The 19,735-nt window shown below is 44.6% G+C and overlaps 1 protein-coding gene across 5 annotated transcripts in view; it reads left to right on the top strand.

The window, feature by feature from the left end:
• Positions 1-19,735, top strand: part of LOC147730471 (alpha-aspartyl dipeptidase-like) — a 198,099-nt gene that overhangs the window by 155,677 nt on the left and 22,687 nt on the right. For all 5 annotated transcript variants that reach the window (XM_086955279.1, XM_086955278.1, XM_086955275.1 and 2 more), the window contains 4 exons: positions 11,847-11,926; positions 12,134-12,307; positions 13,562-13,621; positions 16,849-16,931. In XM_086955279.1, coding sequence (XP_086811405.1) covers positions 11,847-11,926; positions 12,134-12,307; positions 13,562-13,621; positions 16,849-16,931 — 397 coding nt within the window. The remainder of the gene's footprint in view (positions 1-11,846; positions 11,927-12,133; positions 12,308-13,561; positions 13,622-16,848; positions 16,932-19,735) is intronic.

Here is a 19,735-nt window from a genome sequence, read left to right as displayed (position 1 = left end):
GCAACACCTATACATAACTGTATTCTGATATACGTGTGCTAAGGAGTGTGTTTCTGTCAAAAGCGTATGCTCAGTGCCCCAGGGTGCCTCGTGCCTCTTCACCAGCGTCAGCACTTGCGGCCACCTTAAATTCCACAGCGGACTCACCGCAGCTCGAGATGCGCGCGGGCTGCGCCCGGGCCAAGGGCTTGCCCGTCATAGCCAGGAAGAGGCAGGGCAGGGCCACTCCCTTACTCCAAGGGCCTAGGTCTCAGCGCCCTACAAGAATCGGCAGAAAGGTACTGTGAACCATCCTCCACAATAGCCCCTGTGTTTGCTGTGAACAGTGCCCCCATGTAGTTGGTTGGAACCGTGTTTTTTTTCTTTTTTTCCCAGTCCACTCAATAGGACTTAATCTATATATTCATTCTTGGATGACTGTACCCTATTGTACCTGTTTAACAGTTAATGCTGGGCTAATATCCAATGTACCTTTTAAATGGTAATCTGCTTACATGTCTACCATAGCTGACTAAAAACCACGCACGTCACATTTTGTCCTCCCGGGTCCGTTTTTTATAGCCTTCTGTGCCTTGCACACCAGGGACCATGCTGACTTGTCCGTTTGCTGCTAAATTTTTTTATCCTGTCGCACCTTTGTCCTCAGGAGCCAGATCCTCTTCATATTTAGCGCCCTGCATTCTATGGGGTGTGTTGTTTATGCCCCATGCTGCTATACTTATTCCCATGTTGTACTTTTGTCCTTAGAGGCCAGATTCTGTTAACATCTAGCACCTTGCACTTTATGGTTTGCGTTTTCCATGCCCTTTTGCTGCTATACATATTTCCATCTTGCACTTTTTATCATAGGGTTTAGATACCGTCAGCTTCTAGCACCTTGCGGACTGTGGTTTTATGACCTATTGCTGCTAAACCTATCCCCACGTTGCATTTTAGCTATGGGGTTCTGACCCCGTTTTTGCCTTTTGCATTTTGTACCTTGAGGACCGTGTTAATTTGCCCCTCTTGTTGTTGTTCCAACATTTACGTTGCACTTCTATCCTCTGAGGCCAAGGTTTTGCTAGGCTTTCGATCAGCTCCAAACTTAGTCGTTCGGTGATTAGTTGACCCGTGTGTCTGTCTATGTCGGCTTTGGTAATGGGGAAGCGTGGTTGTGTATAAAAAAAAAACTTTGTGCTATTACCGGCCCCACTCCCCCAAATCTCAATCAACAGGATGCTTCAGAGAGCAATTGGGGTAGTATCAACAGAAATTGGGCTTACAGAGAGGCGACTATCTCTAACCCCAGAACTTTTTCCCCGACCCACAGGGTCACTTATCTTAGCAGAATCTAGCCTGGGCTCCACTCACAGTCTCTCAAAATCCCCACCCGGACATCACCTGATCCTGTCACCTCCCGTACATCCATCCCCAGTAAAACCGACAACTCGCAAAAGCAGAACAAATACCACATTGCCAAAGTTACGAGCGAAAACCTGGTAATGGGGCAGGATCAAACAAAAAATCTAGCGCAGAAACCTGCCCCAGTAAGGGTGAACCAGTAAGATCGGGAGGAGTGGTAGAGCCACCCTTAACCCCGTACAGAAATCCTGATTGTCCTCCATGGGTGAGGAATTTGATAGTGGCAAGGAACCTGGTTTACACAAGGCTCAAAGTAGGAGGCCTGCTCTTAGCCCTAGTGGATCCTGTATGAAGAGAGCGAGCATCCATTCTGACCAGTCAATAGACAGGGAAGAGCCCACCCCAAAAGATCACGTGCACGCAGGCCCAATCCACTCTCCACTTCCAGTTATCGATCTACCTCCAGCCTCACTTCCCTATGTTAATGTTTTAACTGGGGTACCTGAATCTAAAACTGGTCAGGTAGAATCACATCTGGAACTGTGAAACGAGTGCCTTTTTTGGCTCACCAGGCATAAACAATTTCCCTATGAAAGGGCCGGTGAGATACTAATGGTGTGGAGGGTGGGATTGGTCGGGAAGAACCCTAAAACAAGTAATGGAGATTGTATAGTTGTCAAGTTTAGTATACCCCAGTCAGTTCAAAACCTGGCCGATAACATCCCCAGTCCCCGTGCACCGCCCACAGGGACCCAACTCCATACTTTGGCCTAGTTTTACTCCTGTAACCACCCACCACTATGGACCCCTCTCCAAGAGCCCCAACACACTGGCTTCAAACCCCTGTTACCTTTGGCCAACCACTTTGAACACAGTTTAACGTACCAGTAGCAAACAGGTTTGGGGCCCTTGAGGAGGTAGATTGACTTTTGAACCCACCAGATTTCTCTACCACCCAGCGACTAGGGGGGCTAACAGAGAACCCTAACTAAAAAGTACAGGGCTGCTCCCCCCTAATGCCACTGGAGTTACCCCAGCCGCCTTTCGCGAACCTCCTCACAAACCCCATTTGGTTTCTCAAGGCTTGGCAGGTGTTAACCTAAAGGTACTAAATTACCAGTCTTCCCTTACTACAGAACTGACAACGGCAATGCAGGAGGGGGATCGATTAACAGCGCAAATGAGAGGACCCGACCCTGTGCCTGGGTCAAACACTACACAAATTATAACTCCCACTGATATTAATGAAAGTAATGCCACCTCGAATCCGGGTCTACAATTGAGCGTGTTGTCATGGAACACTGCTGGTATCAAAAATACATTTCAAAACTCCGATTGGCTACAGTTTATCCAGAATCACGATATATGCATGTTCCAGGAGACTTGGGCAAGAGAAGACACTGTTATGAGGGGTTTTGCTACTTTTAATGTGCCAGCAACCATGGGGGGGGGGGGTGGGGGGGGGAGGGGGGCAGAGGTAGAGCTTCGGGTAGGTTAGCTACATGGGTAGCCACACATTTACACTGCACCGTTGAACAGCTGAACACCTCATCGGATGATATCCTGTGTACCCTCCTTACTTTCAATGCTGGGACCAAAATTGCATTTATTAATATTTACTCTCGCCCAGTCTCCTTTGCCCAAGAATCCCCGGCCATTGATATGCTCACTACATTCCTTGAGCTTGTTCCCGCGAATACCAGGCTGGTGTTAGGTGGTTATTTTAATTTTCAGTTCGAACCCCTAGCTCTCCCCACCGATCCTTTGCTCACTGCAGAGGATTCCCTTTGGTTGATCTCTGAACCGCTGATCTCTCCGGTGAGAGCCTGGACCCCCCTGGTTTTACAGATTAACGCAGTCACACTCACCTATGCTTTGAGAGCATGCAATGGTCGCACCAAGTCAGACCAACCCGGAAAATCCACCTTCAACAGACCGGGGCAAACATCTTTATTGGACTACATTTTGGTAGAAACTAGCAAATGGCATTGGGTTGTCGACTTTGCCATTTGGCCTGGACACGACAGCAACCACAACGCTCTGGTACTTGCCCTCAAGCTCCCGGAACCTTATAGCCCTCCAACTTTTGACAACCTCACCGGTACCAACTTAACTTTACATAACAGCAGGAGACGAATTAGGTGGGAAACTCTGAAGCAGTCATCAGACAAGATGGCTGGCTTGTACTCCCTAACAATCTCACCTCTATTGGCAATGGAGAAGTTCGCACAGACCCCCGACTTCAAGGGCACTATCACTCAACTATTGGCAATCCATACAGACTTGACCAACAGTCTGACTAACATCTTTAATCCCCTGACACATTTTAAAGACAAGAGGGCCCTCAAAACCACTTAGTTTAATTAATCTTGCCAAGTGCTATAAAATTGAAAGATACAGCTTTGATAAAAAACCAGGAGGACCCTTTACGGCGACATCTTGAAGTCAGCTAAATTGGAGTGGGAGATCGAAAGATTGGGTGCAATAAAGCAGGCCCTCACCAACATGAGGGGGTTTCGGACCTTGGTTCGCACAGGTAGCACCTTAGAGAGCTCACCTATTGAGCCGAAATTGCAGCCGACGCCTGGAAACTGCATTTCCAATTGTTGTATTCCATCCAGGATACTGTAGAGCCTGCAGGGGAATCCTCGCAAGTCATTGCGGGAACTCCCCTGAAGATGATGGTGAATTTACCCTGTCCGAAGTGCTTAGTGCAATTTAGAAACTTCCCTGGGGAAAGGCCCCGGGACTTGATAAAATCCCCCGGGATCTATTCCGGGATCAGCCTAATATATGGGGCCCTTACTTATATGTAATATTTAATGCCATTTTAAATGGCATGGAAATACGGGATACCTGGTTAGGGGCAGACATTTTTCCAGTATATAAGAAGGGATCCCCCCTCCTGCCCACTAACTATAGGCCAATTATCTTGATTGACATAACACTGAAACTGTTTGCTAGGATCGTCTTGGAGCGTCTTCAGTCCTGGGTGGATGAGCGTGAGATCCTCAGCCCATACCAGGCCGGTTTCCGTAAAAATATGTCTACCATTGACCAAATCTTTAGGCTTCAATAAATTTCCTGGAAGACGTTGATGATAGAGGGTGGGAGCCTCTACTTGATCTTTGTTGACCTCAAGTTCGCTTTTGATTTGGTCCCAAGTGACAAATTGTGGGTGGTCTTAGAGCAATTTTGCCCAGGTGAGATTCGGGAAACATGGGGAACTGACATCACGTTTCCCAGTGAACAGGGGTGTAAGGCAGGGGTGTGTGTTGGCCCCACCCTGTTTTGTCTTTTTATTAATGCTCTAGAGGACAAACTGAATATGGTAGACTACACTGATGCCCCCAAGCGCACCCATGGCAAGGTGCCAGCAATGATGTTTGCAAACGACACCTTGTTATTATCCAAATCACCTATGGTCATCAAAAGGACGCTTGACAGCTTCGCTCTATTCTGTAAGCAAAGGGGACTAGACAAAAATACACTAAAAACCAAGTATATGGTGTTTAATCCTAGTAAAACATCTCGCCCTAATTCCACGATTACTTGGGTGTGACGTTAACGGAAACCTTTGCATGGGGCCCTCAGCAAGAAAAGTCAGGCCTAAGGCTAGCGCAGTTGTCAGGGGGACTGGCAAATCTTTACAGAAATACTACGTCTAGGCAACCTGGCCCAACGATTGAGATATACAAAGTCCAAATCAGGAGTGCTGTATTGGACGGGGCAGAACTTTGGGGCCATCTCTCTGTTGATAGAATATCCAAAACTGAGAACACGTTTTTGAAGCAGCTTTTGGGCCTACCTCAAAGCACCCCCCTCATCCCTCTACGCATACACTTAGGGTTAAGACCAATAGAGGAGGAGCTTGGACTGCGACCCCTGAGCTTCTGGCGAAGGCTATGGGCGACTCCTGAATTAATAACCTACCAGTTGGAACTGAAAGCAATTATGGAGCTACCAGGGGTGGGTAAGCTACCCTGGTTTACACATATAAAAGATCTGTGTTGTAGACTAGGCTGTCCGAACCTATGTACCAAACCCGAGGTGGTGGCCCCCACAATATCACGGCTCGAATTGGTCAAAAGGTATAGGCAGCTGAGACTGACTGAAGTACGAGGGAGTGCAAACATGGGCCGTTTAACTTCCGACTTCTTTCAGTTTAAAGAGCAGTATTTATTTGAGCTTTTCCGTGATGAGGTACAACCATTTTTTGCAAGGAAACTTTATGTTCAATTTAGACTGGGCTGCTTGCCGGTCCATGCATTCACAAAGAACTGGTCAAAAGCCTCCCCAGTTAGCTGCCCTGCCTGTTATAGCCAAGAAGAGACTCCTTTCCATGTTTTTTTCTTCTGCCCAGAATACGACATACTCAGGAGGCACTGGCTGCTGCCAATTTGCAGGAACTTGGGGTTCAGGGAGTCACAGGAGGCTTTTAGAGTCTTGAGAACCAACACTCACCATCTGATAATCTATGTGGCACAGGCGTCGTAAGTTTTTAACTTCTCGATATGAATGACAATTGTTATTGGAAACACTGTGTGAAGGTTTAGGTCGCCTTTCACATAAAAGTGCGCAGAAGTTTAACTTGAAACAAAAAGTTTCTCCTCCGTTTATTTTTTCATTTCCAATGAATTAATGTCAACAAGTATTTAGATCATTTCAAATGTCTTTATTTACTTCTTTTCTCTTTCCTTATTATCAATTATAAGGGTATTTAATCATTTCTTTAGCAGATCCATATCTAGAAATTATTCTTCCGCCCAATGCATTTCGGGTCGGTATGAGTGACCCTTCGTCAGGGGCCTGTGAAATGAATTAATACAGGACCTTAACATACACTTTCAGTAAACACAAGTCACATATTCAAATAAAGATACGTCATCTAAAACACATATGTTAAATAATATAGCATAATATGGATTCTGGCTTTCTAGAGTAGTTAAATATAGCTGAAAAGTGAATTATTGCACAAAAAAAACAAGTGGTAAAGGGTCTAATCTATGCAAAGTAAGTGCTCGGGAATAGAGAACCTAAATGGTGAAGGGTATAGGAAACGGAAATGCGGACTCGCATTGACGTGGTAGGACATCACGTAAACGTTGCTTCTTACAGAGATTAAAATGAGAGCGGCATAAGGGAACGGTACGGGGAGAGACAGAACTTACTGTGGATCTGCGTGACGGTGATCTCCGCTACGTCGAGGGTTACCGATGGGTCGCGGGGTTTGGGAGTTTCTAAATGAGAAACTTGCCGATCACGTGATACGGGTAACTATGGAAGTCGATAACAGACTTTCCAGGGGTATTTTGCGAGTGGTGATCGTGATGGATCAATTACGCGTGTGAGGAAATCACAGCAGAAAAGTCTGGTATTTAAGGTATTGTAATTTAATAGCCTCTTTAATGGTAAAGTTTTAGAAAGTTGTAATTTTCTTGTCCTGGTCATTTAGTACTTGGTCACACAACTAGGTGTAGTTGGCATTTGGCCTATGTGTATTCATCCCAGAAGTAGCACAATAGCAGGATTAGGAGTTGGCAGGATGGGGGGGATGAAGCTGTCACCTACTACACTTGCATTTCATAGGCACTGGCGCAGCTTAAACACAAAGGATGTCACACCAGCCTAATATCCCCTAGACAGACTGAGAGCAGAGTAGAGATGCAGTACGTTCTGGATACCTTTGTAGAGGGAAAACTCCAGAAGCTTCTCCCACTTCAAAGTGGGCACCAGGTGTACAAATAGGACCCTCAGACCCACTCTTCATTGCACTTCTGGACCAGTTGATACTACAGAAGAAATACACACACTGACCCTGCAGCTTGAGGCCTGCCCTGCTTCTTGAGAGGGCATACTGGACCTGCATCCTTTATCTCAAGTTGAAATGACTCCAGGGTCAGACAACTGACCTCCTTTTCTGAGCTACAGGGTTATAGCAAGCTCCAGAGTCCTCTCTGCACCTACACAGTTCACCTGCTTCAACTGGACCTGCCTGAGCCCCGCTGGCTTCTGCTGGAGTGAGGTCTTGATCCCCAAGAGGTGCCACTGAGGTTTTGAACCCTTGGTGTGGCATCAGTAGAGCTACTCCTAAAAGAAAAGCAGAAATCCTGAAGTTTTGGGCTCTCAGCGACCACAAATAGTTCATGCCACAATCTTCCCCCCTGCTCCAACCACCAAGGCCAAGCTCTGGTGAACCTGAGACTGCGCTACAGCGACCTCCAGTGACATCCGGCAACCCAAGATCTGCCCTTCGCGCTACATCATCTACAGCCCATAGTGACTGCCAGTGCGAATATCAAGAAATGACTGTCCTCTATGCCCAACAGGATTTTCGCACTACAGCGAAGACCATACGTGATGGTCTCTGTGCTCCTAGGGGCCCGCTCCACTGCAAATAGAACTCTTTGCACTGGACTTTAGAAGGTAACTTTTTCAGCGGGCTAACCTGGTCCCTGTATCTGGCCCATGCTCCATCAAGGTCCGCCTGAACTTGTGATTGCCACCCGGTCTCGCATGACCAGATAACCACCAGTGGCGCTTTGTGCTTTTAGGCGCTATGCTTACCTTAAATCTTTTCATTGCTTATCTCCAGTTCTACTAATTGGATTTTTGTTTGGTTTTGGTGTCAAATAATATATTAAAATGTACTCTATTTGTCTAAATTGGTGTGAGATTTTTCTTATGTTTTCACTTTATTACTTTTTGTGTGCTGCATAAATACTTTACACATTGTGCCTAAGTTAAGCTTCACTCCATTTGTGTCAAACTACCAGAGGATAAAGCACAGGTTGATTTAGTGACTTTTTGTGTTTCATGCAAACTAGGATTGTGGCTGTTGCTAGAGCAGGGTATCGCCCCTCTCAAGCACCAACCCAATTTCTCGCACATGTTATAAGAATCTAGGTTTTGTCCCCATTGAGGCACAGACAGCTTTTTTGTTCCAAAGATGAACACGAGAGTAACAGAGGGATAGCTTGGATTGGTTGGTGGACTTCCCATCAAGTATGAGGTGGACTTAAGTGTGTTCCACATACGTGTGGTAGCCAGCTTCATGAGATTCAAGGACCTTGGTGAGGTGGATACAAATCGGTGTTAAAGAGCATTGGGTATACGTCTGAACACAATTCAGATACCCCCTGTGACTGTGGAGACTAGAAAGAGAAAGGAGTGCACTCCTGGAACTTGCTGATGAGGACACCAGCCGCGCCACATCCAGGCCCCGAACCCTCCAGAGACCACCACCCTCCTGATCAGCGACTGCAGCTTGAGATTGGGAAGAACGCTGGAGACCCGATGGAGAGCACCACTGGAGAAGATAGACCTCCTTGACTCTTTGAAGCACTCAGGCTTCAGAGCAGAAGCTGTGCAAGGCTGGGCAAGGCTGGGCAAAGAGCAATTTGCAATCAGCCAGCAAGCCTGGGCCATGCCAGATAATGGCAGGAGCACAGCGAGGTACCGGTGAGCCCAATGCTAGAAGCTACTGGTAGTTTGTCAACCCCAACCCCGATGCTTGCAAGGCAGGTAAGAGGAGCTGCTGACTCCATAAGGGCTAATGGAAGGAAGACTCGACTGTTAGAGCCCAGGAGCAGGATCATTGTTGCTGCTTCTGAAATGAATGATTGATCCCCATGAACGGTGCATACAACTCGCTCCCCAGGAATCTTTTACCAGCTGTCGCTCAAATGACATACTGACGATTGCCAACTTGATGGGGTCCAGTCTCATTGAAAAAGATTCCTCTGAGCAGATGAAAGGAACCTTTATTGTTTTTCCTACAAAGGAGTAATGCTGGAAGACCGTGGAAAGAGACTGTGCCAAATATGCCGCCAGAAGAGCTTGATAATACCAGAAGCGTAGCCCTTTGAGGAAGGAACCCAACATATGTATTGTATTATTTACCTTATGCTTTGTAAAGTGCACTGTTAGCCTCACGGGCATCCTGCCACTGGACCTACAGAACAGTACAGCGCAAGATGGGACCTTTCCATGAATCAACATTCAAATGTTTTTAAATGCTTCTTGAAAACATATGGTCCAAAGTGAGCAGAAACGAGAAGAGAAGGCCCTGGTTGCTGCAAAAGAGCTGCTTTCAGCTCTGCATGTGCGAAGCGTAGGAAGGGCTAACAGGCCAGTTGATGTTGGGCATAGGGCTGGAGAATGAGGCTAAGGAGAGTTTCGTTTTCATGTGAATTAAGAGCTGTTTCATAATTATCATTATGGCAAATGCTCAAACTCTTGAATTTGATATGCTTATCAAAGGGAAACCAGAGAAGCTGCTTCAGCTGGTGAGAGGTAGGTGCCCATTGGAGCAAACCCAAGTGTAACCTTGTGGTTAGGTTTACGATGAGCTGAAACTTTGGAAGTTGGTACCTAGGAAGAAAGAGAGCGCACTGCAATATTCGAGATGTGATCCCACGATAGCATGGATGACTGTGAATTGTGAGTACATCTGAAGAAATGGCTATGTCTTTCTCAAACGCTTCAAATGAAACGACAAGAGGATGTAACTTTAGAGATTTGTGTTAAACAATCCAACTTATGGTAAAAAGGTAAACCCAAGTTACGAACATTGGCAAAAGGTGTAGTGCACTCATATTGTTCATAGATAAGACAGAAAAGCATTTACAACTAAATTGAGTCATACCAGCACCCTAGTTCACAGATAATTCACTGGGACAGAGGCCGGCGGCATCAAGGCCCACAAAATGGAGGAGGTGGAACAAGTCTTTGCCTTCCATTCCCACAGAATAACACAGTGGATGTGCAGGGGCACCCAGTGCAGCATGCCACCAGGGCAAGAGCCAATGGGAGAGGAAAAATCAGTGAGGTGACTGATCCAGGACATCAGCCCAGGCAAGCAGCCTCGGACCCGAGTAGCAGCCTCTACAGGTCTCTGGCACCACCCTCCCCTTTCTTCCCATCAGACCAGCGAGGGTAGACCCTGCACAAGGGGAACATCACACCACTGGGAGAAAGCCTTGGTTACTACAAAATCAAGATGACCACAACCTACACCATCACACACCAGCATCTACAACCTATTCTGCCCAAGTGCGGAGGAGAATGGAGGAACAAAAGGAGAATCAGGTGGATGAAGCAGTCAGGAGACGCATACCTTCTGGGTGCTAGAAGTGCTCCTTGAATCAAGCACACGACCTGGAGAAAAGTGGCTGACACGTCTACCGAGAACTTGCAAGCTGAAGACTAAGTGGAACTGCTGCAACCCCTGTCACAAGCCCAGTCACCATTTTTAAGTTTTCCAAGTCAACAGGTATTACACACAAAAGAGCTCTCTGGAGGTAATGCTGCATACAGGTGAAAAGAATGCCCCACACACAGGCAGGTGGACTCGGGCCGACTGAAAACCAAGTCTGATAAACATAATCTATCTCCTCCTCCCTGCAGGATGCCGCTACTAGAAAGGCGATAAGGGGCACAGATGGGTAGTGGCTGCCAACTACTCAGTCTCCAAGCTTGCTACCTACCGGGAAAATGCCAGAGTAGCAGAAGGACTAGTACAACCTCGAAGCTGACATCAGCTATCAGCCTGGGGAGGGGGGGGGGTGGGGGGGGGATGTGTGTGTGTGTGTGTGTGTGTGTGTGTGTGTGTGTGTGTGTGTGTGTGTGTGTGTGTGTGTGTGTGTGTGTGTGTGTGTGTGTGTGATGATGTGTGTGTGTGTGTGTGTGTGTGTGTGTGTGTGTGTGTGTGATGATGTGTGTGTGTGATGGTGTGTGTGATGATGTGTGTGTGTGATGGTGTGTGTGTGTGTGTGATGATGTGTGTGTGTGTGTGATGATGTGTGTGTGTGTGTGATGATGTGTGTGTGTGATGGTGTGTGTGATGATGTGTGTGTGTGATGGTGTGTGTGTGATGATGTGTGTGTGTGTGTGATGATGTGTGTGTGTGTGTGATGATGTGTGTGTGATGATGTGTGTGTGTTATGATGTGAGTGTGTTATGATGTGAGTGTGTTATGATGTGAGCAAGGGTACTCGTTACCCGAAACGCGTCACGCTGAGAAATGAGAAAGAGTGATAATAAACCTACCTGCTGACTCCATACTGCGTGGTGGTCCGTTGTTCTGTATTGCCGTTCAGGAGAGACAGAAAGAAGCTGCATATATATATATATATATATATATATCTGCAGGGACAAAGGCAGTAAGGACCCCCAACAAACGGGGAGAGGATGGGGCACGGCTAGACTCAAGACCATGGCATAATGTTTGCAAAATACATAGATTAAAATGTAAATTGCCTAATAAAACCCCTGTATGTGCTCATTAGCACACTACCATTCCAAATTCGTATATAGCTATAGGTATGTAGATAACTGTTGCTAGTTAAAATAACCCTTCTTGTGGCCGAGTGCTTGAAAGTAGAGGTACAAACCGTGTTTCTCTTTGGTGCATTTTGCTTGATTTGGGTGTTCTTTCAAGTGATTCTAGTGGCTGAATTTGATCTCTTTTTCTTTATCTTCTCCTTTCTTTCTGTTCCCTGCAGGTGGGGGCAATACCTTCCGTCTGTTAAAAGCGCTCTATGACAATGGTCTGATCACGGAGATAAGAAAGAGAGTCTTAGAGGTATGCTATCAAGAACATGTTCCTCCATTTGAATTGGCGATATTTAAGATAATTGAAGGATTATGCATTTTGAACCAGTGGATCCTCTGAACTGGATCTTAAGTTAATGTCTATCAAGCACTGATGTATAACAATGCATATTTGAGAGTGGCCACTTATGGAGCTAGGGCGCCACAGCGTATAACTTCCAGGCTTTTCCTTCTTCAGGATGGCACGCCTTACATTGGGTCGAGTGCTGGCACAAACGTGGCAACTATCAGTATTAACACAACTAACGACATGCCAATTGTCTACCCACCTTCGTTAAGTGCCCTGGAATTAGTCCCGTTCAACATCAACCCTCATTTCTTGGACCCAGACGTGAACAGCAAACACATGGGAGTAAGTATGAGGCTCTCAATCAAGTGAAATTAAGCTTTATTTCAAAGTAAACCTTCCTGGCAAGCAGCAGCTCCTATCTTTACCCAGTATAAGCCTTTACTAACCTACCAGCTTCAAGCACATTGCACATTTTATAGTTGCTGCTTAACCTGCACATAACACACCTGCCCATTTATTTACATAAACAAAGTTATCTACATACCAGGTGTAAGGATGTATTACAGTCTTTAAACTTCCAAGCAACACATATTTTCCCGCCATGGTCCCTCTTATGGCCTTCTGCTCTTAGCTTACTGGTTTCGCTCTATGGCACTTTATTCTAACTCATGGACTTATTAATACCCTCCTCGCCACCTTTCTTCACTCACTTTATCCTCACCCCCTCTTTTGTCTATTCATGCCTTCATCACTCTTCCTTTGTTTGATATTGATCCACCCAACGGTATCTATTATATGTTCTTCAGTTTTCCTCAAAATCTTCTTTTATGCTCTCTGCATCTATCTCATGTATAGGTCATTGCCTTTCTTGCATTCATTTGCAAAGACTGTTTGCAGGTCCAGAATGCTGTGCCATCCTGTATGTCTATAACATCTCTTCCAACACATCCATGTACGGCCTTCTGCTCACATTTACCTATTGTAAACCATGTTAAGTCTTCCAGATGTAAAAAAACATGCCCCCTGGGAGTAAATATGAGGTTCTTGAAAGGATGACTGATTCCACAAAATGAAGGCTTTATTCTATAGTAAACCCCTCCTGACGGTCAATAGCGCCTTTCTTGACCAAGTTGTGATGCTACATGCCTACGAGTTCCCAATAAATATAAATGTTCCCTACATTCTACTGATGCAGCCTCAGCTCTTATATTGTTCCTCTAGCATTGGGTGTGTTTTAGAGTTTACTGCTGATTACAGGCAGCGAGAAAAGGAGATCGTTCCTAGAGCTATTTCCACAGCTCTCAATGGCCATTACTGCACCCTTTGTAACAACCTCTTCCCGCACAAAGTTCATGACCCGCCTATCCAATCACTCTAACTCCCCACCTCGTCCTCTCCTGGACCTACCCCTTCCCCTCCTACAAGGACCAATCTTGCATACCCCCTTTCCACATCCTCCCACATTGCACCTCAGTTTGACGTAGTCGGCTCTCTGGGTCACTCCTGTTTTCCCATGATGATACACTTGAATTCCTCATCCTCCCGAATCAATCTTTATTTGTTGCATTGATGATCCTTTTGTCACTTCTACCACAGGAAACCCGAGAGCAGCGGATCACTCAGTATCACGAGGAACTCGACACACCTCCTGTCCTGGTGAGCGCCTGCATCCCTCATAGAAATCTCTCTTAGTGGAGGGGGTTTTTCGTTGGGCTTGGGTGGTGGAGAAAACATTACAGGAAAATGAGTGTAAGATTTAAAAAAATAGGGACATCGGTTAGAAGTTACAATAACTAAAATCATTTCTGCAGTTGGATAAACTATTTGCCAGCACTATTTCTCCTTCTTACCGTATAACTTAATAATTGGGAGGTGTACAATATTTTACTTTTATTTGTTCCACGCAATACTATCTACTGATTCCCGGATTTATTTTGTAAAGTTTATAACAAATGACTAATCCCCCCAACAGACTTGAAATGTGTTTTAGTGACTGGAGAAGGATGAAGGTCACGATATACTCCATCAGAATTCAACCCTATGGACACACATGCTTGACACAAAGGACTGCAGAAGAGGCTTTACTGCACTCTAGCATCCCAGGAGACCCCAAGATTGCATTCTGAGTGCAGAGCTAGTGAATATGACTTCCAGTATACAAAATGTAAGTGCAGGAATCGCAAAGATATAATCAATGCGTGCGGCTCGTCCCATACTCCGAGGCAAAATCAATGGGCAGCATCACATGGGAGAACAATGTTGCTAGTCTATATAAAACCAAGGCAGCAATCCCAGAATCAACTCCGGATCTTTTTGGAGAACGTCCGGTAATGAGGCATATATCAAATGCTCCACCTCCCTCCAGCTCTACTAAGATCATGCCCTTAGCAATTGAGAAGATTTTTACAAAAGGGGGAATCGATGAAGCCCCTGGGCCCAATGGTCTGCCAACTGCAATCTTTCAAATCTGAGCTACATATCTGAAGCAATGCAATGAGCAGCGTTTTTAACAATGTTCAACTAACTCGTGTGGTACCACCAACTTGGCTGGGGGCATACTTAGATTCTATCCACAAAATGGAAGATGGGGTGACCCAGAGAATTACAGGCGTATAGCCCTGGTCGACGTGGATGATAAATTCTTTGTCTCGTTGATTTTGAAGGAACTACAGGAATGGGCTACAAGGGCAAATACAATTCCCTGGTTCCAGACAGGGTTCTGGAAAAATGTCTGAACCGTCGATAACATTGTGGCCCTCACCTTCCTAGTCCATAGAACCATTAGTAATGAACAATCTATACATGCATGTTTTATTGACTACAAAAAACCATTTGACATGGTTATTAGAGCCAGGTTATGGTTGAAGCTGAATAACTAAGGTATTCCCACAAAAACATTAAATCCCATCATCGCTTTATATTCAAATAACTGAGTTCAATTCAAACTCCGCAATGAAGGCACTTTGTCAAAGAGAATGTACATCGTCAAAGTAATCATCGTATTCAACGGCAACTTTGAAACAGCTTTAAAAAATAAAAAATCCAAAATCTAGATCATCGAAGCACAACGGCCAAACCCTACATATGATGCAATGCACAGATAACACAGTACTGTTGAACGTTTCTGAAACTGAGTTCCAGTCCTCTTTCAACAACTTGTTCTCCTACTGCAAGAGCAACGAACTAGAAATAACTCCAGGAAAAAAACACAAATTGTCATGTTTACAAGGATACCAAGCAGTATAATTCGTCATGGACTCTAGGAAATCAGATAATTAACACAACTAACTCAAAAACACCTTGCCATTGAATTTCAATCTTCGAGCACACCTGGTACTCACATGGATGCCCTGCAAAAACAGGCCTCCGGAATAGCAGCCGGACTTTGTTAAATGGCAAACTTCACAGGCCATTCCCTCTTGCCTTTATTGCATGTTATTAAAGCCAACTTTCTTTCTGCCTTCATTAAGCCATGCTCTTGAAGCATTCCCAGAAAAATTCGGGGACTGCTTAAAAAAGATCAAACTAGACTCCTTCGCCAAATATTCAGGGTCCCAAATTCTAGGCAAGAACTCGAGATCAGACTAGAATTTGCCCTTATAGAACAAATATTGACCCAGAAGGCTGGCTTATTGAAATTCTGGTTTAGATTAAAGAAGGCTGAAAGGCGAATGTTAAATTTCATCTGGGCAAAGGTCTGTTAAATCCACCTGCATCTCCCTGGAGGGTGGTGGCGCTGACATTTTCAGAAGAGCTCGAATTGAGCCATCTGTTGGATCTAAATATATCGTATGGGGCCTTTAAGATCCTTTTAGAAAGGCTGTAGAAAAGGCCTCAGCAAATAAAGACCTTCTGACCCTCCAATCAAAAACTCATAATCCATATGCATCTGTAACCTATACCGAGTTGAAACCCCAACCTTCTATATCACTGCCCTTGCCACTGAATTACAAACTAAGGTTTTTATGACTACAGATGGGCCTTTTTGATGCAGGAGAAGTTACTCAAAGTTGGAAGCACCTGCGAGTTGATGGCTCATGTCTCTTCTGCTCTTTTCCAAAAGAAACTCAGCCGTATGTATCTGCCCTATGTACTGTGCGGCTGTCCCAGGTTTGAGTGGGAAAGACGTTACTGGCAAAAGCCCATGTTTAGATATCTGAATATCCAGGTATGCCAGGAGGCAATTATTCACTACTTCCAGGGCAAGGACAGCAGACCTATCGCTCACTTTTTGACGTTTATGGATACTGCAGCTATGAGATTTCACCGACAGAAAGCCCTCGATCAAATAACTTGTCTACTATAAGTATTAATCTGTATTTATGCACCATATATTTTATCTCTGGATCTCAGTGTACCTATCTTCTTTGAGGTGAATTGGTGTGGTTACCTGCCTGGAACACGTATACAAGAACATTGGTACTCTATATCTGATTAAGAATTGATTCATTTTATTTCACTTTTTATTAGGTTACTACAGTGATTTTCAGTCACATAGAATTGTCTATTTTAAACGGTAAAACAAGCATTAGACCCTTTAATTCCACTTTTATTTACACTACATTTTTGATATATCATGGTAAAATGTGGTACATTTAAGTATTACCTCAGGTATTGAAAAATGCCTGTTTTAAACTATTTGAATGGTTTTAATTAACTATCAAATAAAGTCCTTACAGGCTTGCGGCACCTTAAGATCACAGTGCCTATGCTCTTCTGCTTAATTTGTTCAGATGGTTTGTATTCCAAGGGTGAACAAAGCACAAAAGATCTCATGGGCTTCTCTTCCCTTGGGGTAAACTACTTTACTTCAGCACATGCTGGAGTGCTTTGGGTAGAGTGCAATGTATACAACATTGCTTCATATGTGTTTTTGTGTTTAGGGGCTGCGTGAAGGATCCTTACTTTTAGTGGAAGGAGATAAAGCCACGCTGCATGGAGCCACTGGGGCACGTCTGTTTATGAGGTAATGTGATAAATAAATGGTTTATTGAAACAGGGTATGTGCGAGGCATAGGCTTGGCCTATAGATCAACATATATACTGCGTCCACGAAGACTAAGAAATGGAAATAGAAGCAGCAGAACAGGATGCAGAAGATTTTTGTGTGAATGGATCTACAGGGCCTTGTAGAAGGAGGGAAAGTGTAGGTCTCGGAGGATTTCATTGGCTACAAAGGTGCAGACTTGTAGAGACACAAAGATTGTGACGATGGTTAATGCACTGTAGTATTTTTTAAAGAGGGGAGTCATTAAGTCTTTCCTAAAGTGCAGCAGCTTTAGTGTGGTGAGGTGGTTAATGATTCACATAGTCAGATGGTTTCTTTTACATAAATGCATGGACAGCCATACACACTGGCTTCTCCAAATCATCAATCAACTTCCTTAAAATGGTAGTTTGTTCTAAGGCTTGTCTGAAAGCAGGAGTGAAGAAAGCACGCACAATTTGCTATTATTTGATTCATAACGCTCTTTCAAACTTTACTGCGACACTTAACACATCCATTTCCTTACACTAACCCTCCTCTGTTCAGGAAAAAGTCACCATCACAGAGAGAACATGCAGCAAAGCTCAAATACGCCTTTTCTTAACCCAACTCCATTTCCTCTTACTCATTGACTTTATCATTGTCTTTGACCATGTAGAACGCTCCACTGCCTTTGGGCTAGGTTTGTGTATAAAAATACTATACACATATATGTATGTGTAACTTAACGCTCCTGAAAGACCGAAATTGGAAGCTGGCAATAAATTTTTGGAGATACGGGATAGTATGGCAAGCTGAGTCTCTAGCATTAAACCAAGGGATTTGGCTGAGGAGACTAGAGTAAGGATGAACCTAAAGGTTTAATTTATGGTAAAAGGGACTCTGGGCAGCCAATGTAAACTTTAATTCACCCCATATTGTCCAAAGCAGAGATAGTTCTGTATATATGTATGTCAACTGCATATTTATGATTTTTCTGTATTCGTAGTGACCGCAGTGACTTCATGTAAAAAAAATAATAATGAATAGCGAAAGAACTAAGAGGCAGGCTCTACCCTCCGGTATTCCTCAGACATCAACCAGCTCCTGCACGGTTCTGTGGAAGTACTAACTGGCGTCTGGAACTAGGTTGCAATATGAGATATCTTGAGTCAGATGTATCACATTTTTTTATTAATTTTCGGAAGTACAGCAAAAGGCACTTTGTCTTTTTGTTGTATTTTGGAGGTGTTGAGCCATCTCTATACGTAGAAGTTTGAACAGCTGCCATGTTTTACTTGATGGAGAGTCCTTGGAAAATCATGTCTATGGGGGAAAATGGTGAATGAGCAGAGCCGGCTTTAGTGCTGGCGACGGCCAGTGCGACAATCTTTCTTGGTGTCTAACCCTTCCTAAAAACACCTCCTTCTTCATGAATTCCCTCACTACTAAGCATGGGCGGAAAATCCGTTCCGCTCGTGGATTTTGCGGATTTTCGGTAAATTCGCAATCCGTGAACGCTCGCGAATTTACCGAAAATCCGCAAATTCGCACGCAGCGGATTTTTTTTTCTTTGTGATACAATTTTGCGGCGTGCGGTGTAAGTTTGCAATTGCGAACATGTAGGTGCGGCGGGCAGCAACAATCTCGCGAAATTACAAAATTTGCAATTCTGCACAAGAAATCCACTAGCAAGCATCATAGACCTTCTGAAAATGATGATTTTTATCAGAATAACTCCTCAGGTTGACATTTGCCTGCCCTTTTTTGGGATTTGAGGCCTTTTGACTTTCTTTGGATCACTTTTGGATTAGAAATAAACTTTCACAAGTACGTTTGTTGGCATTACATTTGCTGTTCTGCAGAAAAACGAGTTTTGCTAAACTGAAAGCACTCAGCAGCAGGTGCAAAAGTTCAAATTCATCATTAGTAACCATTCCCTGTAGTGCTTCCTGACTGGGGCCCCTCCAGAGTTCAGTTGCTAGTTGCAACAATTGTATGACCCTGCTCTGACCCTCACAGCCGGATCATAGAATAGCTACAAGTAGGCCACAAAGGTCCTGGAAAAAAAAATTGCACTGCAACAGAAAGCAAATTACAGATAAGGAAGCAGGTGCAGACTGGAATTTTAAAACAGTGACACATTAATAAATCAACCCCAAATTAATTCATGTCAGTTGAAGCAGGGCAGGTGTGTTTGCTTTTTCCCCCCATAATCTACAGTGATGATGAACCAGAGGGTGGCATTGATGTACCAGAGGGTGGCATGGGTGAAACAGAGGGTGGCAGTGTTGAAACAGAGGGTGCTGTGAACCTGTGATGATGAACAAGACGTAGAAACAACATAGTCTCGACCGTTGCGTGCCGACAAGTAAGTTCGCAATCGCGAACTGGTACAAAATCCTCGCAAACTGGCAGAAACCCTTGGGAACACAAAAAAAAATCCGCAAATTCGCGAGAATTCGCGGATTTTGCGGATTGCGAGTTCGCAAATTCGCAAAATTCGCAAACGCCAGATTCGCAAAATTCGCCCATGCTTACTCACTACCACGTTGCTACAGTGTCCCTTACCTCTCCATAGCCCCTCTTTCACATGCATTTAATTTGTTTTATAGTGGTTCCCAAGCCAGTGTAGGGTATCGGAGCACTTTACCTCACATACACATTATACAGAGGCAATAAATCATACATGTGTAAATCGGGCTATAGGAAATGTTACATAAGACAATGAGGATTACAAGGTGTAGGAGTCACGTCGGTGATACTAGTAGACAGTATCTTTTAACCCCTTGTGTGCTTTGAAC

The sequence above is a fragment of the Lissotriton vulgaris genome, chromosome 2_1 (assembly GCF_964263255.1).
Source record: "Lissotriton vulgaris chromosome 2_1, aLisVul1.2, whole genome shotgun sequence".
In the NCBI taxonomy this organism is placed as follows: domain Eukaryota; kingdom Metazoa; phylum Chordata; class Amphibia; order Caudata; family Salamandridae; genus Lissotriton; species Lissotriton vulgaris.
This window is presented reverse-complemented; position numbering and strand designations above follow the sequence as displayed.